General features: G+C 49.0%; 2 protein-coding genes and 1 long non-coding RNA gene across 7 annotated transcripts in view; 2 read left to right on the top strand and 1 right to left on the bottom strand.

Annotated features, from left to right (window-relative positions):
- The window catches only part of ANKDD1A (ankyrin repeat and death domain containing 1A), a 41,058-nt gene extending 26,744 nt beyond the window's left edge, over positions 1 to 14,314 (bottom strand). For all 3 annotated transcript variants that reach the window (XM_032342864.1, XM_032342865.1, XM_032342866.1), the window contains exons 1-4: positions 13,976 to 14,314; positions 10,550 to 10,653; positions 8,385 to 8,483; positions 5,209 to 5,307 (exon numbers count right to left, since the gene is read on the bottom strand). In XM_032342864.1, coding sequence (XP_032198755.1) covers positions 5,209 to 5,307; positions 8,385 to 8,483; positions 10,550 to 10,653; positions 13,976 to 14,009 — 336 coding nt within the window. In that variant the 5' untranslated portion in view covers positions 14,010 to 14,314. The remainder of the gene's footprint in view (positions 1 to 5,208; positions 5,308 to 8,384; positions 8,484 to 10,549; positions 10,654 to 13,975) is intronic.
- LOC116590704 lies at positions 1,016 to 10,574 on the top strand. The gene is made up of 4 exons (XR_004285709.1): positions 1,016 to 1,348; positions 4,399 to 4,478; positions 9,552 to 9,703; positions 10,294 to 10,574. It is a non-coding gene; the product is annotated as an uncharacterized LOC116590704 (long non-coding RNA).
- A 2,692-nt stretch (positions 14,315 to 17,006) lies between the features above and the next one.
- Positions 17,007 to 25,082, top strand: part of PIF1 (PIF1 5'-to-3' DNA helicase) — a 79,706-nt gene continuing 71,630 nt past the window's right edge. The window contains exon 1 of one of the 3 annotated variants that reach the window (XM_032342857.1): positions 17,007 to 17,218. Coding sequence is in view for 1 of the 3 variants with exons in the window: in XM_032342855.1 (XP_032198746.1) it covers positions 24,282 to 24,297 (16 nt within the window). In the remaining 2 variants the exon portion in view is untranslated. Of the gene's footprint in view, positions 17,219 to 23,749; positions 23,815 to 24,153; positions 24,298 to 25,082 lie in introns of those variants that run through there. The other 2 variants (XM_032342860.1, XM_032342855.1) reach the window with 2 other exon arrangements.

Here is a 25,082-nt window from a genome sequence, read left to right as displayed (position 1 = left end):
TCCAGCACTGGTCAGCAGTGCAGCGCGGTCTTGAACAAGTTATCTGTACCTCCACGAGCCTCCATTTTCTCCTAGGTTAAATCAGGATAACCCCAGACTAACCTCAGTGGGTTGCTGAGGGGGTTGGACAGCATCACCTACAGAAAGTTTTTTATACCCTGATAAATAACTCAGGATGTAAGGTGAGGTCGTACAGCATTGACAGTCCCTAGAATACACCCCCCCGCCGAACATTCTTCCATGTTTACAACATCTGCTTGTCTTGATAGGGCCCCACATGAGAAATAAGGTGACTAAAGTCCCCAGGATCTGTCTCTAGGAGGTCACCTCCTCACCTTTGGGGAGGGCTGAGAGCTGATGGGGTCTGCAGGGACTAGGAGGTGTTGAAAAAGGAGAAAGTAGACTCATGATGGAGTCACTTGTGCTAAGGCCCACCCACATCACCATTCCCAACCTAACTACAGCCTCAGCCTCTCCCAGATAAGTAATCTTTTTTTTTTTTTTTAAAGATTTTTATTTATTTATTTGAGAGAGAGACAGTGAGAGAGAGCATGAGAAGCGAGAAGGTCAGAGGGAGAAGCAGACTCCCCATGGAGCCGGGAGCCCGATGCGGGACTCGATCCCAAGACCCCGGGACCGTGACCCGAGCCGAAGGCAGCCGCTCAACCAACCGAGCCACCCAGGCGCCCCCAGATAAGTAATCTTAACCAGTCAGTCTGGAATTTCCTGGTTAACACTGGGGAAGAAATCCACCTGACAGACTCCCCCACCCCACCCCCACCACTGGCCCCCAAAGGAAGGTGATCTTGCCTAAAACAATCCAGTCTTTGCTAGAATAACTTCCTTGCCTCACTGCCTTTTGCCTATAAAAGTCTTTCATTTTGCACAGCTCCCCAGAGCTCCCTTCTGTTTGCTAGATGGGATGCCGCCCAATTCATGAATCATTGAATTAAGCCAATTAGATCTTTAAATTTACTCACTTGAATTTTGTTTTTTAACAGAGGAGAAGTGGCCACAAAAGAGGTGTAGACTGGAAGAAGGTCTCTTGGACCCAGAAGCAATATTTAAGTGAGGGACATTTGCAAATCCTACGTTTATAGCCCAGAGCTTCTACCAAGGCCTTGCATTATAGCTGGAGTGTTTGGAGCCCTGTTTTTAAATGGATTGCAACCATCGATGGGTCATAAAAATCAATATACTGAATGATGTTGTACATTTTGACAGTGCTTTGGATTACACTGGAGCAAAATCTGTCAAATCTCAGTGACTACAAACTTAAGATTTCTATATTTCATTTTAGGTAAAGAAATTGAATTCTAGTTAGTTATGCATGCTGAAGTATTTAGAGGTAAGTATAGTGATGTCTGTAATTTATTTTGAAATGATTCCAAAATTTATAAAGAACTCTAAAAGCTCATCAATGAGATATTAAACAACCCAATTAAAAAATCATTTGGACACAAAGAAGGTATATGGATGGCAAATAAGCACATAAAAAGATACCTAACATCATTAGTCATTATTGAAATGCAAATTAAAACCATAGAATTTTTTTTAAAGATTTTTATTTATATATTTGACAAAGAGAGAGACATCACAAGTAGGCGGAGAGGCAAGTAGGGGAGGGAGAGGGGGAGCAGGCTCCCCGCTGAGCAGAGACGACAACCACCCCCCCTTATCAGCTTGACACTCGATCCCTGGATCCTGGCATCATGACCTGAGCCAAGGCAGAGGCTTAACCCACTGAGCCACCCAGGCGCCCCTAAAACCATAGAATTTCTAACAATAGAGTAGTTAAGGGGGTAAAATGCTAACATTCCAGTGGAGAAACCTGGCTAAGACCACATAACCACATGATCAAGTGTGAAATTATGGTTTATAATAAGAAATACGTATTTCGTCCTGTTTCTGGCACAGAGCTCCTAAAACCCTTGGAATTTTCTAAGTGTACAGAGAGATTAAAGTGTCTATTGTTATGTTAATTTGCCGGCAAGGAAAGCCCAAGGTAACCTGAAGATGGGGGCTGGTTTCCTGGGAAACCAATTCAATTAGAGGGTTAGAACTTTCAGTCCCACTCCCTGACCTCTAGGGAGGGGAGAGAGGCTGAAGGTTGAGTCAATCACCAATGACCAAGGACTTAATCTAGTAAGTCAGTAAAATGAAGCCTCCATAAAAATGCAAAAGGACAGGGTTGGGAGAACTTCCAGGTTGGTGAACAAGAATGCATCCACGGGCTGGATCCCACACTCCTCAAGGACAGAAGTTCCTTTGTTCGCGACCTCACCCATGTGTCTCTACATCTGGCTATTGATTTGTGTCCTTTAATATCCTTTGGAATAAATTTGGGATCCAGTGTGTAAACTGGTTTCATGAGTTCTGTGAGCCCCTCCAGCAAATTAACCAACCCTAATGAGAAGGTCACGGGAACCTCTGATTTATAGCCAGTCGGTTGGAACCCCAGGTGAGGGACTGGCTTCTGAAATGGGGGTGGTTTTGTGGGACTGAGCCCTTAACAAGGGGAATCTGATGCTTTCTCCAGGCAGATAGTGTTGGAATTGGGCTAAATTTGTGGGATACCCGGTCAGTGTCCATGGAGAATTGAACTAATTACTTGTGATATGGAAAAACACACACATTGGAATTGGGGTCAGAATTGGATCAAGGTTACATCACCAGTGACAGGCCATATTGGTACTGATATCTCTTCTATCGAGACCTACAAAATAGAGGCTGCCCAGTGACCTGGCCCAGGTCACAAATCTGAACCTACTTCAAGGGCACCTGGGTGGCTCAGTCAGTTAAATACCTGCCTTCAGCTCAGGTCATGATCCCAGGGTCCGGGGCTCCAGCGCTGCTTGTCAGGTTCCCTGCTCAGTGAGCATGGCGTCTGCTTCTCTCTCTCCCTCTGCTCCTCACTGCTGCTTGTGTTCTCTCTTTCTCTCAAATCAATCTATCTATCTATCTATCTATCTATCTAAATCTACCTCAGCCTGCACTTATAGGAACGTACACCAGTGACAACCTAACACACATTCAGCGGTACTAACTGCCCCTACCCTAGAAAACAGAACCTGCCCGCCTTACAAGGAAATTCCCCTAGCAGCCAGTCCTGCCATTTCTGGGTTGTTGCTTTTGGGTCTCTAAGAAATTCGTTCTTGCCCCAAATCCCTCGAGAAGAGTGTTCAACTGCTTTGAAGGGCTGTAGTCCCTCCATCCAGGAAATGTTTTCTTCTGAATAAAGGACATCAAACTCACTACCAAACTGTTTGCACTTTGGGGGCACCTGGCTGGCTCAGTCAGAAAAGCATGTGACTCTTGATCTTGGGGTCATGAGTTCGAGCCCCATGGGCACAGAGTTTACTTAATTAATTAGTGTTTGCTTTGTCATTGGGCAGTGTCCTATGCACCCTGATAGGAGGCAGTGAAAGACACCTAACCCCTGGTTTTCTTCCCCCAATCTAATCATGAGACTCTAATCATGAGAAAAACATCAGACAAACCAGAATTAAAGGACAGAGTACAAAATGCCCGACTGGGACTCTTCAAAAGCGTCAAGGTCGTGAAAAACAAGGATAGACAGAAACTATCGCAAGATCGGAGGAGAGTAAGGAGACAAGATGACTCAATACTTCATAGGACATTAATGGGAAAATTGCTGAAATTTTCATGCAGTCTACCGTTTAGTGAAACTCTAGATATCACCATTCCCTGGCAAAGCAGAGTCAGGTAAATAGCAGGGAAAAAAAATCTCCAGGGCCAAAGGGACTGTGGCCCAGCCATGGTCTGGCTCAAGGCTCCTTTGCAAGTGGGCTGAATACCTCCAGGGAGGACCTTGAACAAGGGATAGAAAGGTAGTCAGAGGGACCACTTGCAAAGATGGCTACAACTGGGGCGCCTGGGTGGCTCAGTGGGTTAAACCTCTGCCTTCGGCTCAGGTCATGGTCTCAGGGTCCTGGGATCAAGCCCTGCATCAGGCTCTCTGCTCAGCAGGAAGCCTGCTTTCCCTTCTCTCTGCCTGCCTCTCTGCCTACTTGTGATCTTTCTCTCTCTGTCAAATAAATAAATAAAGTTTTGGGGGAAAAAAAAAAAAGGCCACAACTATTTCTCCCACCCCTGGAAAAACCCAAAGCAACAGGATTGTGCTACTCTACCCAACAAGGGGAGTGGAGGGGATCCAATATTCTCCATCCCCTGAAGCCAGGCTGGCAAGGCAATGGGCTCCGAGCAATAGAATATGGTGGAAATGGTATCGTGACTTCCCAGCTGTGGCCTCAAGAGACCATGCCCCTTCCACTCTTGCATTCTTTCATCATTGAAAAAAAAAATGCTCAATTTTTAAGTAGAAGTTAACGAAAACAGAAAGGTCCTTTTTTTCCTCCACTTTGAATTTTCTCTAAGGACCCGGATTGAGAACTCCTGGCTGACAGCTCTGGTCCAGAAATGTTGCGTTTTCATAAGGACCACTGACCCCCGAAAAGGTAAGACACCAGTGCTGGGATCCCTGGCACTCTGACTCCCTGGGGCTTCCTTCCTCCCGGAGCACCCGGGTGAGCAGCGCGGGAGCACCAGGCTCCCTAACATGCAGGCACTGAGCCAAACACTTTACACACAACACTGAGCTGCTCCCCCAGCTCAGAGGTGAGGACTAGCACCCCCATTTTCCGAGGGGAAACTGAGGCTCAGGATGCTTACGTAATTTGCCCAAGGTCCCAGGGTTTGGCAACCAGAACTTTACTCCTTCCACCCCACCGCACCACAAGGGAGCCAGGGCCGAGCGGGAGGTGGGAGGAGGCCCCAGCCTCTCTCGAGAAATCTTCTAACCACCCTCTGAGGGTGTTACTTTGATTTCTCCTGTGTGAATAAGGAGGCTGCCCAGAGGGACAGGGACTGTCCCAACATAATAGAGTGGTCGTAGGTCAGGGGCACTAGAAGAAAGAGGCTTTTAATGCTGACACGAAAGGCACCCGAGCACTTCTCCCAGCCCCAGTGGAAACAGCAAGTACCCCAACTTCACAGGCTGAGTTCAGCTGGGGCTTCTGGAGGGTCCTCAGAAGGTGGGGCAAGCTGGGACGGCAGAGCCATGTGGGGAGAAGGAGGGGGAACAGATGGGGGTAGATGGCAGAGGTGGGGGCAGGCCAGTGCAGCAGGGCAGGGGAACAGAGGGGGCAGGGACTCGGAGAGCAAGGGGGCTCCCCACTGAGGCCTTACCTTGTTCTCACAGTGGATCTTGGCCCCAGAGTTGACCAGGATCTGGAGGATCTGTAAGTGGCCGAACCAGGCAGACAGGAGAAGCGCGTTCATCCCAAACTGGGGGAGAGGACAAGGGGGAGGAGTTGAGGTGAATGTGAGCAGGTGTGGCTGTGCCACCTTGGCCCACGTCTGCACTGAAAATCATACAACCGTAAGGGACCATAAGTGCCACCCAAGCCAGAGAGCCGCTAAGCTTAATGAACGTAAAAACCATGGCATTTTTTTTATTTTTTAAATTTTTGAAAAGATTGTATTTATTTATTTGAGAGAGAGAGAGAGAGAGAGAGAGAGCTCACGAGTGGGGGTGGGGTGGAGGCAGAGGGAGAGGGAAGAGCAGATTCCCCACGGAGCAGGGAGCTGGACACAAGGTTCAATCCCAGGACCCTGGGATCTTGACCGGAGCAGAAGGCAGACACGTAACCAATTGAGCCACCCGGGTGTCCCTCCGTGGCATTTTTTTAAGAGGCTGAGACACTATTGCAAACTTTTGTTCTTGCTAAATAAAATTTTAAAATAGGGGTGCCTGGGTGGCTCAGCCGGTTAAGCATCCAACTCTTGATATCTGCTCAGGTCATGATCTCCTGGGTCATGAGACTGGCCCACATCAGGCTCTGCGCTGGGTGTGGAGCCTGTTTGGGCTTCTCTTGCTCCCTCTTCCTTAGCCCCTCCGCCACTTATGCTGTCTCTGGATGGATGGATGGATAAATAAATAACAGCTACCATCTATTCTCCCCATCATTTAATAAAGAAGGAACATTTTAACATAAAAAAATTGGGGAGAAACTAATCTCAGAGTATGCTCTTTGCAAATACAGCTGCATGAAAAACATACTACATTGTTCTTATTTTCTGGTTTGCTGTGGCTGGTGAAGACTGATGTTTGGAACCACTGTTTGACTCTCCTATAGGACAGCCTCCAGGCGGATGACTTGTGCCTGCAGACAGGCACTGCCCTGACAACCACTGCTCACAGTTAGAAAGTCCCTTTTTACTCTGCACTGAAATCTGCATCCTTGCGCCTTCCAGCCCACAGGCCCTTTGCGGCCACTGAGAGCATGTCTGGGTCCTTTTCCGAGGGTGGCCCGGCACCTGTTTGCCACTTCCTCAACACCTGTGAAGTGCTCCGGGATCTTGAGAGCCCCTGCACTGACCTCTGCCCTCATGGTTCTGCCTATGACCCCGCACTGGGGAGAATTACAGTAACTGTGGGCTGGCTGGCTGAGGGAAAGCATGAGTACTCACAGGGCAGAGTCCATGGGGAGAAGCCCACAGGAGCTTGGGAATGAAAAGGGTCAATGCTCAGGGCTGGCTGAGGGAGGAGAGTCATGGGAGCCAGAGCCTCCTGCCAGTGGGAACCCCAGGGATATTTCCATGTCCTAGTTTCAAGAACTGTCCAGGACAGAGCCCTGTGGCATATCCCTTGAGACCTTCCCCCAACAGCAGGATCTCCCTCTCTTGTCACCCCCCACCCTTCTGTTATCTAAAGTAGGCATGCCCATCAGCTTTCTTAGTTTTCAAAATATACTTATTACTGAGCCTGAGCGGCTCAGTTGGTTAAGCGTCTGCCTTCGGCTCAGGTCTTCATCCAAGGGCCCTGGGATAAAGTTCCTTATCAGGCTCCTTGCTACACAGGGAGTCTGCTTCTCCCTTTCACTCTCTCCCTCTGACAAATAAATAAGTAAAATCTTTCTTATTTATATGTAATATATAAACTTCTATTTGCAAAGGAAACAGAAGATTTATAAAAGCACTGTTTCTTTTTTTTTTAAGATTTTATTTACTTATTTGAGAGAGAGACAGTGAGAAAGAGCATGAGAGGGGAGAAGGTCAGAGGGAGAAGCAGACTCCCTGTGGAGCTAGAAACCTGATGCAGGACTCGATCCCGGGATGCCGGGATCATGACCTGAGCCAAAGGCAGTCGCTCAACCAACTGAGCCACCCAGGTGGTTATCTCTTTCTTTCTCCCGCATATCTTTTCTCCTCACTGATTCTCTCAAGGAAGAAATAACAGAGCACAGCAGTGATCATGGAGGGACTCTGTGGGCAAAGGCCTGTTGCATGAGATTCCAGTATTTTATCAGGAAGCTCAGGCTAAGGATCCCAGACATTTTTATTCTAGAGTCACCTCTAAATGAGGCCTAAGCAAATGCAGAGAGATGGGGCAGAAGTGGGAAGGTAGATGTTGCTGCCTCACCCAGAGCCCCAACTGGTCATCAAGCTCTCCCTCATGCTGGGGCCTGGGAGCAGAGAGAGGCCAAGGCAAAGAAGAGTATTTCCGGGAAAGGTATATCTCTGCAGGGAAGTTTGTAATTCCTTAAAAAAATGTTTGATTCAGACTCTTAAATATATTCCTGTCAAATGTCATTGTCAGACCCAGTCCTTTCCCTAAACCTATAGAGATGATTTTGTAGACCCTGTCACTGCTCCCTCTCAGCACGGTGTTGCCTGCCAATTTGTTAAGTAAGACTGTCAGTCTTCTTTTTTTTTTTTTAAGATTTATTTATTTATTTGAGAGAGAGAGAGAGTTCACAGGCAGAAAGGGCAGGGGGAGAAAGAAGCTTAAGCAGACTCCGTGTGGAGCACAGTCTGCCACAGGGCCCAGCTCAGGGCTGACTCACCAGCCTGAGATCAGACCTGAGCGGAAACCAAGAACTGGTTGCTTAACCCACTGCGCCACCCAGGAGCCCCAGACTGTTCGTCCTCATCCAGGTCGCTGGTTAAAGCCTTAGCCAGGCCACAGCCTTGTGGCATATCGTGAGAGTCCCCTCTCCTGATGGCTTTATTAATAAGTCCTTTATCAATCCATCCAATTATCAGTTCTACAGCCCGCCTCTCTCCCTGTTCACATGGTATCCCGAGGGACTGAAAAGGCTCTCTGAGAACTACAGAACTCTAGAAAATGGAGAGATCTTTACGGCTGTACAGGGGGAAACTCGTCTGTGTGTGTCACTGGCCCCTGAAGATGGATTCCCTGTCCACCCTGAGCCCTGTGTTTGCAGATCAGCGCACCCTCCACCATGACCGTGGACTCAGACCCAGAGGGAGCGCTGGTGCTCCTCCCCGACCCTGGGACACACAGACAGACAGACACGCACACAGGCACAGGGGCGCCTGCATGAGGGTCCCTCCCATACCGCATCCTCGTCGTCCACAGCAGCCTTGTGCTCCAGGAGCAGCCGCACAGCTGGCTCGTGCCCGGCGCCCGCAGCCCAGTGCAGGGCCACCCTGCCTACCTGCCGGGAGGGACAGGAGAGCTTGAGGCACCAGCTGCCTGCCTGGCCAGTCCCCCACTTCCCCCTCCCCCCCATCTCTCCAGCTGCAGGACAGCCGATCTGGTGGTGACACTCAGGCCCCCTCCTCCTCCTCCACATGGAAGCAGCTGAAACGAATGTAGTCAGACACCATGAGTACACCCATCCATCCCCCACTAAAACTTCAGAGCTTCCCACAGCTCTTGGGACAAACTCCTGACCCTAGGCCCTGCCCACCACAACTCAGAAATGCCGGACTACTCCCCATTGCCCTGTCTTTGCTCCTGCTGGACAGCCACTTGTCAGAAGATTACTGTCCTAGTCCTTGAGGGCTCCCCGACTGCCTGGGTTCTGTCCCCTCCTTCCTTCAGAATGGGCTGAAGGGGCCTGATCCTGCACCCCATGGTGAGACCACCTTGGAAGTCATCACGGTCTTTGGCCTCAGCACATCTGAGCAAGACTGGGGGAATCCTGCCTCCGCCAGCCCACGAACCGTAGTTTTTAGCTTATCAGGGGACAACAAAAGGAAACACTAATTTTCTGTGTGGTCTTTCTTCCTCAGAGCTTCTGCCCCTACTGTCCCCTCTGCCTGTCTTCACCTGGCAAAAATCCCACTTCCTTGAGAAGCCTTGCCTGACTGCAGCAGGGGGGACGGGCTCCCTCTGGCCTCCACATGCTCTCAGCTTATCACAGTGGGAATGAACTTGTTGTGAGACTCTGTTCACTTTGTTTTCTCCCCAACCAGTCAGCTCCAAGAGCGCAGGAACCACATCTGCTGTGGGCTCTGCTTGGTCCCCAGCACCTAGCACAGTGTCGACCCAGGGGGAGCCCTTTAGTATAACTGACTGACCGAATGAATGAATGAATGAATGGACGGATGAATGAATGGATCTGGCCTTAGTATCCTGTCATCCTACAAGTCCCTGTTTCTGTGCAAGTGTTTGTCCAGTGGATACTGGGGCTCCAGTTATGAATAAAACGCTGTTTTGTATAGTGACTTGCTAAGGTGACTTGCTATACTCATCTGTGCCTGTCTTGATCTACAAATAGGACCGACACTTCCTGCCTCCCCCACCTCTCCAGGGCTGAGGGACGACCACCAGGAAACAGGTGGCGGAGTGCTCTGAAAACCAAACCGCACCAGATGCACCTGAGAATTCCTGTTACTATTACTGAGCCTTGGACAAGCTCGGAAGACCCAGGTCACACACCTGTCATGTCACCCCATACAGAGCAGCCTCTGCTACAGTCAGGAATCCTGCATCCAACCCCTTCAGCCTCCACTGACCTCCCACCCAGGCCAGCATCTCCTCTAAGACAAGCCTGGAACCCAGAAGCCCAAGGAAGAGAGAAGCTACCCTGCATGGCACCCGGGCCTCTCACCAGTGTCTCCCCCCCTACCCCGCCCCTGTCAGAAGGAATGGCTTTTCTCCCCACCTCCTCCTCCAGCAGGGCTATGGACCACCCCAAATGTAGCCTGCCCTGCGGCCTGATCCATGGGCTGGGTCTGCCTCCCTACCTGGTGTTTGGATCACCTAGCCCACAACAGTTTTACACACTCAGTGTGTGCTCAGAAAACTGAACTGCTAAATTGCTTCCTCGCACATGCTCAGCCTCTCTTGGTCTGGCCTCTCATAGTCTTGGACTCCTGGACTTCTAATCACGGGCACCACTCCATCTTTGTTCCTCCAGGCTTCTGCCCCTCTCTGTCCATTTGTCTGTCCATCTGTCTCCTGGCCTTCAACCCCTGCCCTCCTGACTCTAATCTTTGTTCCTTGGGGGTGCCTTTCAGATGGGTGACAGGAATTAAGAGTATAAGATCTCAAATTGCCCAAGCCCAGCTGGGAGGCCTAACACTGACCTCAGGTAAGACCGCTAAGACCTTGAGACAATGTGGACAATCTGAGCCTCCCCCAAGTTAAAACATGCAAATGCTTCTGCCTTGGGCTCCATGAACTGTTTCTCCCGTGTAGAATTGTCACTGCGATCACTGCGGCAGGCACTATTCCTATCCAAGCCTCCCGATTGGGAAGAGCCCCTTTACGAACGTGGTTTCTGGCCCTGACGTTGACTCTCCTCTCCATCAGTTCCTTCATCCTCCCGATGTTGTTCCGTCGGGCGGCCTCATGGAGCTGCCTCTCCATAGGAAGCACTAAGGGCAGAAAAGGGGATGAGGCATGAGGGGCAGGGTCCTCACACGGCCTGAGGAGGAAGGGTGAACAGCTCCTCCCTGCCTGGAATGTTTCCCAGGCAGGGGTTCTTCCAGCTCGGACTCGGACTCAGGTGGAGATGCCGCTCCTCCCTTCGGATGTTAGGGACTTCCCCAGACAAGCTGCTTTTCTTCACTAATTCACCCCAAGTGCACATAACCAGGACTTAGCAAAACCCTAAAGATGGGACAGTAAGACTGTCCACGGGAGCCAGGTGTGTGCCCATCACGGCCCAGAGAGGTCCCCCATCATCCAGTTTTCATGACCCCAAGAGCAGCTCTTAAGGAAGGGACAGAATTCATTGCCACTGGAGTTAATAACTACCTTTTCTCTGGCTGTGTCCAGTGAAGAAGGCAGCCAGGAGGTACTGAGCCACCTACTTCATCAGGCTCGGGCAAGGCCAGAGGCACGCTCACCTGGCTTCTTTGTCCTTGTCCCTCCATTTCCTCTCCCTTCATCCCGAATCCTGACCAGCCATCACCTCCCACACACAGCTGTGTGGCCCACCCTGATTTACCTTCTCTCAGGGCTCCCCTTGCCTCAACACTGCATCATTACCTCAGACTATAGAGAGCTCTGAGGTCTGCCAGGGACAGTGGTGGGTTCAGAGGGTGGTGGCCAGGCCTGGTGACATCCTGGGCTCATCTCACCAGACCCCCACACTGCCATCATCCTGACTGCTCTTGGCTTGTGAGCATGTCTGGTGTCCTTGGCCACATCTGACCTTTGCTGACCCACCTACAGCTCACAGCAGGGAGGGATCCATAAAACTTTCTTTCCATGAGTGACACATAGCAGACTAATAGATGCCTGTCCCTCCCCCAGAAAGGCTTAGACATACTAGCACAAGGCACAAATATTTGCTAGACCTTTGCATGGTCATTACAGGACAGATAATCTGTGGTCTGATTGCTGCCAAACCCACATCCTGTGTGTCTGGTCCAATGTGAATGTCCAGATCCAGCCCCTTTGTATATCTAAGGAGAGGTGTCCAGTGTTTGGGCAGGGAAGGCTAGCATGAGCTCAGTGACAGGCCTGCCATCCATTTTCCAGATATGCTTTCCAGATATGGAGAGGGTCTTGGGTTTTTCGAGGCCTTACAGATACAACCTAGGGTCTTTGGGAGCTGCTGGCCCAGGGCAATCACATGGCTCTAGGTTCAACTCTGGCGAGTCACTTCCAGGTCTCCCGGCCTTGTGATTTAATTATCCTGTGGCTCAGTTCCCTCATCTGCAAAATGGGGAACGTGAGCTGCCCTGTAGGGTTGTAGTAATGATTAGATATAAGATATGAAAAGCCCCTACCATGGTATCTAGCAAATAGTGCCAACATCATCATCACTATGAATCCTGTAAGGTAAAGGGTCAGAGAATACATTCTGGTGTCCCTCCAGCTGGGGCTTCCTTCAATTCAGGGTCCAAGAAATCCCAACCAAGGAAAGCATCCTCCCAAGCCACCTCCCTACATTCTTTTTCTCCATAGCACCCCTTACCACAGACATATGCTATACTTACATACTTAACTAGGTTCACTGTCTTCTCCCCCTCCCCCACTGTTATAAGCCATGACAGGGGAGATTTTTGTCTGATTTGTTAACTGCTGTATCCCCAAATTCGGGCCCTGGCACACATCTGTTGAATGAATGAATGACATACAAATCATTAAATCTCTTCAGGGGCCTTTCAACTATAAGATGCTCTCCCAGTTAAGACTCATTAGTCCCCTGGAAAATCAAACCACAAGCTCAGGTAAATGGTGGGAAGGAGGCACTGAGCGGGAGGCAGCTTCAGGTCAATATTTCAGGGGAGGGAGAAAACACCACCTTCCAAGTGCGGTCTCCATTGCTAGCTCCGCCCTTTCCCACCTCTAAAGAGGGTGCCTTTCCTACAGGGGAAGAGAGGGCTTTACTGGAAGAATCCCTCTCGGATCTCAAATACCTTCAGGAAGCACTAAGTCCTGAGCTTTTGTTTCCTTAACCTCTTGGCTGAACAACACCATGATCCCGGTTGGGGAAAAGAGCTCCACTTCAGGTGTGAGCTTAGAGAAGCGGGGATTCTGGTACCCACTGTGCCACTTTCTAGCAGCAGGATCCCAGGCTAACCATGTACCCCTTGGAGGCCTCGGTTTCTTCAGCTGTAAAACTGCAGGAAGGTGAAGAAAATCATCTGTAGAGATCTCTTCCAGCTCTGATTCCCCTTCTCTTAGCTGAAGCCTGGAAGTGGCCTGGTTTGTGTTGGCAAAGGGGCACTGAGTGTGAGTGAGAGCGAGCAGACCCTGCAAGGCCCTCATCAGGCGTAATCTCATCCCTTCCATCCACCTCAACCCATGCATCTTCTTTCTGTCCACATCCAATACACACTGTGCTCTGGCCTTGGAGACCTTTCCCATGCTGCCTCCTCTGCCCAGAATTCCCTCCCACACATCCCAATACTCCATAGCTGCACATTCTTTAAGGGCCACTCAAGTCATCCTCTGACCCAGGAAGAACCCTGCACCCTTTGAAACAGCACCTCTATAGAGCCCCTCACCGTCCCCCACCCATCCCAGGGAGGACACTAGCCCAGTCCTCCTCCCTCTCTCCCAGGGAGTGCAGCCAAAGCCTCTTAGGCCAGCTGATGCCCACATGCCCACCGGATGCCACTACCCGGCCTAGAGGCCCTGGCACTGAGCATACTCCGTGAGGAATGCTGTGCCGTGAGCTCATCCCACCTGCGGCACACCACAGCTCCTCTGGTTTTCAGTTTCCCCATGCGGTATAGCCTTCATTCCCCTACCCAACCCCAGCATTCTGGGAGAGCAGGGGCCTTCAGCGTTTCTACCACTTAAAGGCTGTGTGACCTTGGCTAACTTATTTAACCATCCTGTGCCTCGGCTTTCTCTTCTGCAAAATGGCCATAACAATAGATCCAACCCGCAGGGCGTCTGTGAAGATCAAATAGCATCCCTGCCCTGGCTCGGCCTAGCACACAAATTAAGTACTCAATACAGGATCGCATGACCTTATTCGTATAAACCTCTAGCTACTGTCTCCGCGGCGGCAGCTCCCTGCTCCTCGGACCCGTGGCGCCGCCGAGTCCCGGACGCGCGGCCAGTGTCCCTCCCCCTGGTCCCGTGCGCGTTCCTCTGGACGCCATAGAGAAGCCCAAGACCGAGGTGGCCGCGCGGCCAGCGCCAATCGCGGATTCCTGCACCCCCGCGGGCGTGCGGGACTCCTCTGGGCTCTGCCCGCGCCCGCCCCCAGACCCCACCGCGCGGCCGACTCACAGCCGTCGGTCTCCCACGCCAGGGGCTCCTCCATGCCGCCGTTCCGCAGCCCAGGCGCGCGCTTCTGCCCCGCCGCGTGTCCGCGTGGGCGCGGCGCCGCGAGCCGAGGGGAGGGGGCGCTGAGCAGGGGTCGGGACGCGGGGGCTACCGGGAGCGCGGGGGTGCGCGCGGCCGCCGCCTCTCCGGAGCTTTCGGTCCTGCCTGGACCCTGGAGCACAACGTGGGCGCAGCTGCTGCGGCCTCTCCCCACATCCCGAACCAGAATGCAGGTGCCTCCTACGGCTCCCTCGACCTGCCCACGGCTCCGCGCCTTTCACACGGGAGGCCAGCGGAGCGGGGCCCCTCTGGGCTCCTTAGGTCCCCGTGGGCGTGTCTGCCCAAGGAGCTGTCCCAGCCTCCTCGGCCCTGGACGTTCGTGTAAGGCCTCCTGCAGGCCCCATCCTTGGTGCTCAGGAGCCTGCTCAGCTGCCACCAGACACTGAAAGTCAGACTCCACAGACACCCCCAGCAAGCCTGTAAGCATATGAAGAGATGGGCAGATTTATTCATGATCAGAAAAATACAAGTTAAAATGACAATGAGGTATCACACCAATTAGACTGGCAAAATCAGAAAGCTAGATAATTCCAAACCTTGGCAGCAGCGAGGAGCTGTCACAGCCAGGTGGACGGATAGTGGGAGTGGACTGGGGCAGCCATTCTGGAAAACAGTCCCGTAGTCATGAGGGAAACTGAACACAGCGAACTTTGACCCTAGAATGCAGCTTTTCCCTTCCAGTCTCGGAAAAGGACATGTAAAAGGACATTCCTTGGGGCGCCTGGGTGGCTCAGTGGGTTAAGCCGCTGCCTTCGGCTCAGGTCATGATCTCAGGGTCCTGGGATCGAGTCCCGCATCGGGCTCTCTGCTCAGTGGGGAGCCTGCTTCCCTCTCTCTCTGCCTGCCTCTCTGACTACTTGTGATTTCTCTCTGTCAAATAAATAAAATCTTTTTTTTAAAAAAAAAAAAAAGGACATTCCTTGCTGCCTTGTTTCGTGGTGGCTGGAAGTTGGAGGTGACTTGAGCTTCTGCGCTGAGGGAGTGGGTGGGTAAAGTATGACTATGCAACTAGAGAAATGAGGAACCAGGATGCAGCTTGGGGACTGGGTGCGGGCTGGGGACGCAGGCCCTGAAAGAATTCACCAAGGCAGAACAAAATAGAGAGAACTTTATTGGATACATTGCAAGGACAATAAAGGGGACACCACATGTGGTGGCAAGAACCTATAGTTATAGGGCGGAGTGAGGAAGTATGGGGACACACAGGAGTTTTCCCTTTTTTGGTAATTGTGCCTGGTTTTAAGTAGCACGTTGATGCCTTAGGGCTATTTGGAGGTGGGTCACTTAATGAGCCTGTCTGCATTCAGCCTGGTGGTCCTTGGGGGGGGGGGGGCTTTGGCCTGCTCAAGCCTGTTATCTAAAAGCACCCTCTACAACCAGGTGTGTTCACAACACAGATTTAAACACCCACTGCTGAGCTGAAAAAGTACAACCCAGTGAGAACTATAACACAATATCAATAAATGCATACATACAAGACAATAGAGATTGCAAAGACACAAACAAAAAGATACACATTAAACATATCAGAATGGGTTGCACTTCAGACCCCTGGGGGCTGTCCATGTCTTCTCTTCTTTGCCTTTTTGGCTTGAAGGCGTTTACGGCCCTTTAGATTTAGGGATCCTGGAGTCCCAGGCATCTCTACCCCAAGACAAGGAACTATTACTAGTTCTCTGGTAATAATTTTCAGTCATTATTGTAAGTTCAAAGAGTCTTCCTAGAGGAGGAAGTATTTGGGATGGCCTTTGGAAAAAATAACATAATGATAATAAGTAACGCTTAGTGAGCTTCAAGCTAAGCACTTTGTGTGAATTATCTCATTTTGTACCCCAAACCACCCTATGTGAAATGGGCATCACCATATTATGGAGACTGAACTGAAGCACAAGAGAGTAAATAATTCTCCCTACTCACATCGGTAAAGGGCAGAGCCAGGCTTCTCATTCAAGGTGGTCTGGTTCAAGAGCCAGAACCTGAGCATCCGGCAGGCTGAGAAGACTCTGATGGAGTCAAAGCCACAGGCATCAGGCAGTTTCTCTCTCTAAGCCCTGGCCTCCCGGATGGATGCAGAGGTGCCAGGGAGCGGGTGGCTGGCACACCTGCCCACTTGCCGTCAGTGATAGCCATAGCTCTGGGCTGGCAGAATGAAGTGGCTGCTGCTTTTTGCATCTCAACTAGGATACTCATATCTTGGGATACACAGTGAGAATGAAGAGCACAGGAAGCCATCGTCGGGACTTAAATTTTACATGATGACTGGGAAAGGGTAGAAAAGTTGAATTTTTATTAAAACTACCATGGTTCAATGAACAAGGGAGTAAGATGCAAAATCTGATGGGCCACTTTGGACAAGGCCCCAGAGCCTTAGGTGTTCATACCACTCTATCTTGGGGGGGATATTTGGAGGGAGGTAGCTGGGGGAACCAAACCCTGGCTCTGCCTTTTTCCTTCCTTGATGGTATGCAGAGCCCACTTTCACCCTGCTTCTCCAGCCCTCAATCTCACCCCCCACACACCACATACACACCCCCTTACTCACTCAAGTGCTCGCTCACTCTGATGATCCCCAGGTCATTCTCAAAGAAGACAGTTCCACACACACATGCTGCTTCCCTAATGCTAAAGGGACTGTGGGGTTGGGGGACAGAAGAGGTAAATCAGAGACCATCACAGTCAACAGAGGTGGAGAGAGAGCCTGAGAGCATAGTGCTAGGGCTGGGGGTAGGGCATGTGAGGTGGCTACAGGACCTGTACGAGTGTGTGTGACAGAGGGACGTGATTGACCTTAACATCTACTAGAAACAAGGTGGAAATATCAAAGTGATGGAAAACTTGGTTTGACTGTGGAAAAATAACGTCAATGATACTCATTTATGAGCTCTATTTAGCTTAGTAATGATACACATCATTTCAAATGTCTTTTTTTTTTTTTTCAGTCCTCATGTAGCTGGGGCCTAAAGGTGTGAGGGCACCTGACTCCAGGGGTCCCAAGCAGACCAGATTCGTCCCCTGGCCACTGACAAAATCCAGAGGCAGAGAAATGACTGAGGATGAAACCAGGAAGGAATTAATTTCCGTGAGGCCAACACCCAGAAGACCACAGGCCAGCAACCCACAGACCATCTCTTAGTGCTGAGAATACTTGTAAGTTTAAATAAGGAAAATGTGGGGCAAAAGTCAGTGGGTACGTGCAGGTGGGCAGTAAAGGTCAGGTCAGTCACTGTTGTGGGGTTGGTCATGGAGGCTTGCAGTCATCAGGGCAGTCCTTATTGCTTGAGGGGGTGGTAGTTTTGGTTCCCGTCACAGGATGCTTTGCCCACAGGGCAACTTTGCCTGAGTTAAGAGATAAGAAGAACCTAATCAACAAATCAATCAGTCAAGAACAGATTGAGTCAAATGAAGGTAGCTGAAGCCCTCTTTCCCTGGGGGAGGAAAAAACAATAAAATTAAACTTGTTAAATTCCTTTCAGCAGAATGAAATTTTCCCTGACCTGCCTCAGGATCTTTGCACTTGACATTTCCTTTTCCACAATTAGTTCTTTGTCATTTTTGGACCGGCTTAAGTGTGCATCTTCCAATGTTAGTTTTGCCATCCCTACCCACACTGTCCTTCTTCGAGCAGCCTTTGCCTCCGGAGCAGTCACAATCTGTAACTCTGGGACACACAAATAACACTGGGTCTCCCTATTCCTATTCAGAGTTCGTTGCTCATCATTTCATACTCAAACGGAACACCAGACTAGCATGGAGTTCATCATATTATTTGCTCTATGTTTATGTATATTTGAAATTTTCTAGAGTAATTTAAAATATATATATATTTATTTTATTTGACGAAGATCACAAGTAGGCAGAAAGGCAGGCAGAGAGAGAGAGGAGGAGGAAGCAGGCTCCCTGCCGAGCAGAGAGCCTGATTCGGGGCTCAAGCCCAGGACATTGGGATCATGACCTGAGCTGAAGGCAGAGTCTTTACCCACTGAGCCACCCAAGCGCCCCTACAGTCATTTTTTTTTTTTTTTACAAAATTCTTATCTCTTAGATAAGGCAGCTATGGTAAAATATTAATATATGGTACTATTCTTTCAACTTTTCTGTAGATTTGAAATTTTCCTAAGTAAAAATTAAGAGAAAAAAAAAATCGGGGCACCTGGGTGGCTCAGGAGGTTAAGCCTCTTTTGCCTTTGGCCTCAGATCATGATCCCAGGGTCTTGGGATGAATCCCACATTGGACTCCATGCTGGGCAGGGAGTCTGCTTCTCCCTCTTCCCTTCCCCCCTGCTCGTGATCTTTCTCTCTCTCTCTCTAATAGGTAAATAAAATTGTAAAAAAAAAAAAAAAGAGAGAGAGAGAGAGAGAGAGAGAAAATCATGTCTTTGTCTTGATTCTTTTGCCTCAGGGAGCTGCCTCACAACCCAGAACTTGGGCTCCATTTTTAGTAGCTCTTTGGAACTGAGAGAAATGTTATGGTCCCAGAGCACCAAATGTAGCAGTCCCCAAATCCAGCAAGGTCAGAGCTAGGAGGAAAACCTAACAGTATCTGGACTCCTTGCAAGGACCACTTGGAACTTCAAACCTACATGTTCAGGGCTTCCATCAATGAAGGGAGACATGTGCTTTGTCTGTCATTTTTACAGGAAGGCAGGTGGGACAAGGATGTTACTCACAAAAGAAAAGAAAGGATTGTTGGAGGCAAGGAGAGGGCTCATGTGACAGATTACCTCATTGGTGCTGACCAGAAAATCCCTGACTGACTTAACAGAGACTATGTTTCTGCGGGAGGTTGAAACTGCACTTAGGTTAGGTATTCAGCTGCTGTTTGGTGACTTGACTGAGCAAAAGTGACACCATCTTGGGCCTATGGTTTTCTTTTTTAACAATCTCAACTTTCCTGAATTCCTTCCCACTTAAAAAAAAAAAAGACTTGCATTATTTTCCAAGGCATTGGACCCTGGGTCTGAGATTTGAGGCTTCTTGCTGAGGCAAAAGTATCAAGGCAGATTTTTTTTTTCTCTTAATGTTTTACTTAGAAAAATTTCAAATCTACAGAAAAGTTGAAAGAATAGTATCACATATAATTTTGCCATATTTGCCTTATCTAAGAGATAGGAATTTTGTAAAAAAAAAAAAGAATACTATAGAAATTTTAAATATACATAAAAGTAGAGCAAATAATATGATGAACCCCGTATATCTATCATCCAGGTTCAGCTGTTAACTGTTCTGGTTAACATCCTTCTCTCCCCTGCATTATATTGAAGTAAATTCATATTCGCCCATATTCACTGTGTTTAATCCTCTGAAGTTATTTTCCTTATTGACGCTCAAATTATGGCCTCTTTGGCCAAACCGGAGACTAAACCTTTTTGTGTCAACCACAGTAGTCTTTAACAGCTTCCCTGCTTCTGGTGTGACAAGATACTCCAGGTTGATCCAGCCCATTCCCAGCCCCAGACCTAGAATCAGCCATTTCTAGACCCAAGGAGTCTTGGGTCCTTTTAGCGGGAAAGATATCGAGAGACCACAGTCTGGGCACTAGGGATGATCATTGCTACTGGGTTGGTCTTATTTCTAGGAACTTCCAGTGGATAGAGCTAGGAAATGTCTCATTTGTTTGTTTCCTGATAAAATGCATCACTAGTTCATACTCATCATTGAATGACTATAAGCTCAAATTCAAGACAACAGGGTTTTTACCTAATGTTATAAAAATTACATCTGTATTTTCTTTCTCCTATGTTGGAAGTCCCACCTCTCAGTGATGGCAACATAATTTGTCGTTCACTTTAACCACAATATACTCACAAAAGTTTCAGAATAACAATTCCAACATAAAAACCAACAATATGATTCCTGAACACTGTTGAAGTATTTTTAAAAGTTTGTCTCATTGGGGCCCCTCGCTGCCTCAGTCCGTAGAGCGTGCAGCTCATGATCTCAGGGTTGTGAGTTTCAGCCCCATGTTGAATGAAAGGTTTACTTGAAAAGGGGGCAGAGGGAGCGTGCCTGGGTGGCTCAGTTGGTCTGACTCTTGATCCCAGGTCAGGTCTTGATCTCAGGGTCTTGAGTTCAAGCCTCATGTTGGGCTCCTTGATAGGCGTGAAGCCTACTTAAAAATAAAAAGGATTTTCTTGTCATTTGAATATATCCCACTCAGGGCTTATAATCACATTACTGTTTTGAGATCACTTGGGATAGTTCCTACCTGTGTGGTTATGTCACCAACTCAACATAGCATAGGTTTGGAGAAAAAAAATCAGAAGTTTGTTTCATTTTTGCTTTTTTAAACGTTAATTTTGTTTAATAATTATGTAAAATATTTATAGTTTCAAAGTCAAGTCTCTGAAGGTTGTCACGGTCAGTTATCATAGCCCAGCAGTTTCCAGTTGGTTCTTGCTCTCCTTCATTCACATCTAGTTTTTCTTCCCCTCTGATGATCCTACTGACCAAAGCAGCCCCTGGCTACCACCGATGCTCAGAGGCAGACCCAGGGGCATCCTCTATGTAGAGGACACAGCTTCCAACAGAGGCCCCTGCAGCTTCCGCTGTGGATCCATTTGGGCAGCTAGACATACTGGGTTTCTCAGACTGACCAGCTAGTGACTCCTCTGATTCCTCCCCTTGCAGTGACTGTCTTCACCAGCTCCTTCCACAATCGTGCAAAGCACATTGCTATGATAAAGCCCCCATCCTGTAATCTCAGAGTGATTCTGCTCTCTAACTGAATCCTGACCAACACAATAACCATTTCTGTTGTTGTTGCTTACCCTTATATTGTTTAATTTAAATCATATATATGTATATGTGACATGACATAGATATATACTTTCCCTTTCCTACAATAGCATATTATACACAGTTGTCTCACTTTGCCTTTTTTTTGACAAGTTTGAGATATAACACACCATACAATCCACACATATAAGTGTACAATTCAGTGGTTTTTAGTATTGTTCAGGGTTGTATTCTCGTCACCATTCAATTTTAGAACATTTTCATCACCAAAAAAAGAAACCCCATACCTTTTAGCTCTCACTGCCCCCACCTCTGTCACCACCAGAGCCCCAGGCAACCACTAATCTACCCTCTATCTCTACAGATTTGCCTACTGTAAAAATCCTTTACCCACCGAAAAACCCACCCAGGTGATCTCTCTGCAATGGTCTGTTGTGATCTTCCTTGTTCTTTTTGCTGCCTCAGAGTCCTCCATTGTGTGGCTTAGCCAACCAGTGCCTTCTGATGGCCACCTGCCTATCTCCAATCTTTGGCTATTACAGTAGAGTTACAATGAATAGCCTCATGCATCTATCATTTGGCTTTTTTTTTTAACCACTGCATCTATGGGATCTATTCTTAGAAGCAGGGTTGCTGTGTTAAAGGGTAAATGCAAATGTGATTTTGCTAGCAATTGCCAAATGTCCTCCACAGAATCTGTATTGTTTTGTACTCCATCAGCAACATATGAGAATGCCTGTTTCCTCACAACTTTCCCAATAGGACATCCTGTCAAACTTGGATTTTTGCCAATCTGATAGGTAAAAAATGGTAACTCAGTATACCTTTTTAAAAAGATTTTATTTGGGTGCCTGGGTGGCTCAGTGGGTTAAGCCACTGCCTTTTGCTCAGGTCATGATCCCAGGATCCTGGGATCGAGTCCTACATCGAGCTCTCTGCTTGGCCTGCTTCCCCCAACTCTCTCTGCCTGCCTCTCTGCCTACTTGTGCTCGCTGTCTGTCAAATAAATAAATAAAATCTTTTATTTTATCTTTTAAAATAAATATTTTATTTATTTGACAGAGAGAGAGAGAGCATGACCAGGGGGAGGGACAGAGGGACAGGGAGAAACAGACTCCCTGCTGAGCAGGCAGCCCATGTATGTAATTTTAATTTGCATTTCTGTCATTACGAACAAAGTCAGTGATCTTGCCTATGTTTAAAAACCATTTTCATTTTTTTCCTGAGAACAATCCATTCTTATTTCTAGCTCATTTTCTTTATTATTGTTGGCCTTTTTCTTGAAAGGATTTTGAAACAAGTTTTATTTCTTGTCTTACTCATGAAGTAATGTTTGTTCATTACCAAAGAAAATTTAAAATACAAACAAGGAAAAATACATCCATGATTCATATGCCCAAAGATGACACTAGAAATCACTCATTATATATTATATTTATATATAAGCCCTTTTCTCTCTCTTTCCTTCTTTGTATAGTTGAGTATAGTTGAGGATAGCTGACACACAATGTTACATTAATTTCAATCTGATGAGTTTATACAATTTATAAAACTATGCTCACCACAAGTGTAGCTACCATAGCTAGCCCCACTTTTTTTTTTTTAAGATTTTATTTATTTATTTATTTATGTGAGAGAGAGTGAGCGTGAGAGAGTACAAGCAGAGGGAACAGCAGAGGGAAAGAAGCAGGCTCCCGGCAGAGCAGGGAGCCTGATGCAGGGCTTGATCCCAGGACCCTGGGATCACAACCTGAGCAAAAGGCAGTGGGATCATGACCTGAGCCCAAGGCAGATGCTTGCTTAACCGACTGAGCCACCCAGGTCCCCCAGCTAGCCCCATTCTAACAAAAGGAAAAAAGTTACATACACACAGACAATGGCAAAATATTTACTGGTCATGTGTCAGCACTAGGAAGCCATTAGTCCTTCAGGGGAGAGAGGCCTGGAATGCCTGGAGAAGGGAGAAGGAGGGGAATGGCAGAAGGTTCTTACCAAGTAAGGTCAGGAGTGGCCAGTGGGCAGCCCCTGGAGAAGTGCCGGTACAGAGTGGGCAGTTTGAGTGTTGCTTACCCAGAGGGGAAGGAAAGGGGGAAGCAGCCCCAGCATAGGGTTAGGACTGAGGTCCAGCTCTGTTCTGCTCTGCCCAGCCATGTGACCCTGGAGAAGGCTCTCCCCATCTTCACAAGGAAGTCAGCCTGGATGGTCTTTTAGTTCCCTGCCCAAGCAAGCATGATACTAAGATGGGATGAATAATTCATTAGAGCAAGAAAGCATTGATTAACGAAGGCTGGCTGTTTTATTTTTCAGGCCTCTGGGCACCCCCCTAAACTTACAAACCTTGGACCCCACCCACACTTCCCATCCCTTGTGTACTCATATTCCTGAGTCTGGTCGCCATTCTGCTACTCTCCAGCCATGTGACTCTGGGCAAATCATTAAATCTCAATTTCTTCATCTATGGGTGATACTTTTTTATAGGGTCTTTTCAAAAATGCCTAAAGCAGTCCCTGGCACACAGCGAGTGACATTATGGTGGTAATCATTACCTGCCACCTATCCCGCTGAATCGTCTGGACAACCCTGTGGGGTAAGACCCAGTAAATTTAAGCTACATTTTACCGAGGAGGCAAGCGAAGTGCAGAGGTTAATGACTCTCCCAAGGACACACTGAAAACAGGCGAGTGGAATCCCCGCATGCCTCTCTCCGAAGGCGAACTGGGTGGTCCACGTGGCGCTGCCGTGTGAGTCCCTAGGGTACCCCGGCTGCAGCTGCGCGCGCGCGCTCTCCGGGAAGAAAAGCGCTTTGGGGGCAACCCTAGAAACCAGAGCAAGCAGGCACGCGGGGTTGGAGGAGCCAGACGAGGGCGAAAGGCAGGCGGCGGCCGCTCAAGCGGCTTCTCCAGCTGCGCGACTTCTCCGTTCGGCCCAACTGCAGTTCCTGCGGTCGACACACGGGGGAGCCAGAGCCGGCCAAGAGCTGCCGGCGGTAAATACCGTAATTGTCCCAGGTGTGCGCACCTTATTCCGCCCCACCTCCCGCACGAGCGCGACCGAGGCGGCAGGAGCGTGAGAGCCAGCTGCGGGGAATTACAGACGCCAGTCTGACCTGAGCTTGGCTGGGTCCGCCTGCCACGGAGGAGCCTCGCGGAGAAGTGGGACTGCCCGCAGCCTCCGAGTCTCTCGGAGCTGGTTCTCCACGCCGGCTTCCTGCTACTCTGTTTTGTGAGGTTTTCCCCAAAATCGCAGCGCAGGCGGTTGGCCGCCAGGCAAGGACTTGGCCCCTGGGGGGGCGGGGTGAAAGGCGGCAGAGTTGCTGGGATGTCAGGACCCCGTATCGGCGGGTGAGCTGCCAGTTTAATTCCCACTTCCCTGACTTCCCCCTTCACTAAGGACCTCCCGGGAGAGTCCCAGGCCTTCGTCAGCCTGAGCGCCCAAGATACAATAACGCTGTTCAGAGTTTGGCGATTGACGGACGATGGGTTCCGGCCAGGGTAATGTGCATTTGAATACTGCAGCACGGATGTCCCAGAGGTGTTTGCCTGAACGAGGGCGGGGATGCCCGGGAGTTGTGGGCCCGGAGGTGGGGCAGCGCGGTGTGGCCTGGGGTCTGCGTTCCAGCCTCTTTAAGAAGGCCACCCCGCCACGGGCAGTGTCCTGAGGCAGGGATAGGGAAAGCACTATCAACAGAGAGGAAAAGGGAAGCCAAGAGCTCAAAGGCTGGAGCTGGGCAAGACTTTCATTCTCCAGGCCTCAGTTTCCTCATCTGGAAGGTGGAGATAATAATACCACCTAATGCTAAGGGCTACCGTGAGCATTCAGTGAGTCAGCGTTCTAAAAAATGCTCTGGAACCAGTGCAAAGGCTGGGCACGAAACCTCTTCTTCGGAGGCCTCCCTAATTGTCTCGACCCCAGTGCTGCTCTCTCCTGGAGGCTCCTAAAACTCATGGTCCAGCCTTCAGTGCCAGCCCTATAGCCTTGATGGGGTGACTGCTTTATTTTGCAGCTACTACCCCCACCCACGGGATACCTCTGCACCCCCATCCCTACCAGCCTGAATTTTTCAAGGCAGACAATGGAACTTGATTCGTTGCTGTATTAATTCAAAAACAAGGCCATATAATACTTTGCAAAATTATACTAAAGTTCGTCTAAAAAATAACAATAATAAGCACAAAGAAACAGAGTTGTGAAAACAAATGCAGTGGGGATGGGGAATGGGACCAGATATTGAAACAATTTGATCAGAGCCATCAGAATTTTTTTAGGTGTATATATA

Source organism: Mustela erminea, chromosome 5 (assembly GCF_009829155.1).
Source record: "Mustela erminea isolate mMusErm1 chromosome 5, mMusErm1.Pri, whole genome shotgun sequence".
In the NCBI taxonomy this organism is placed as follows: domain Eukaryota; kingdom Metazoa; phylum Chordata; class Mammalia; order Carnivora; family Mustelidae; genus Mustela; species Mustela erminea.
This window is presented reverse-complemented; position numbering and strand designations above follow the sequence as displayed.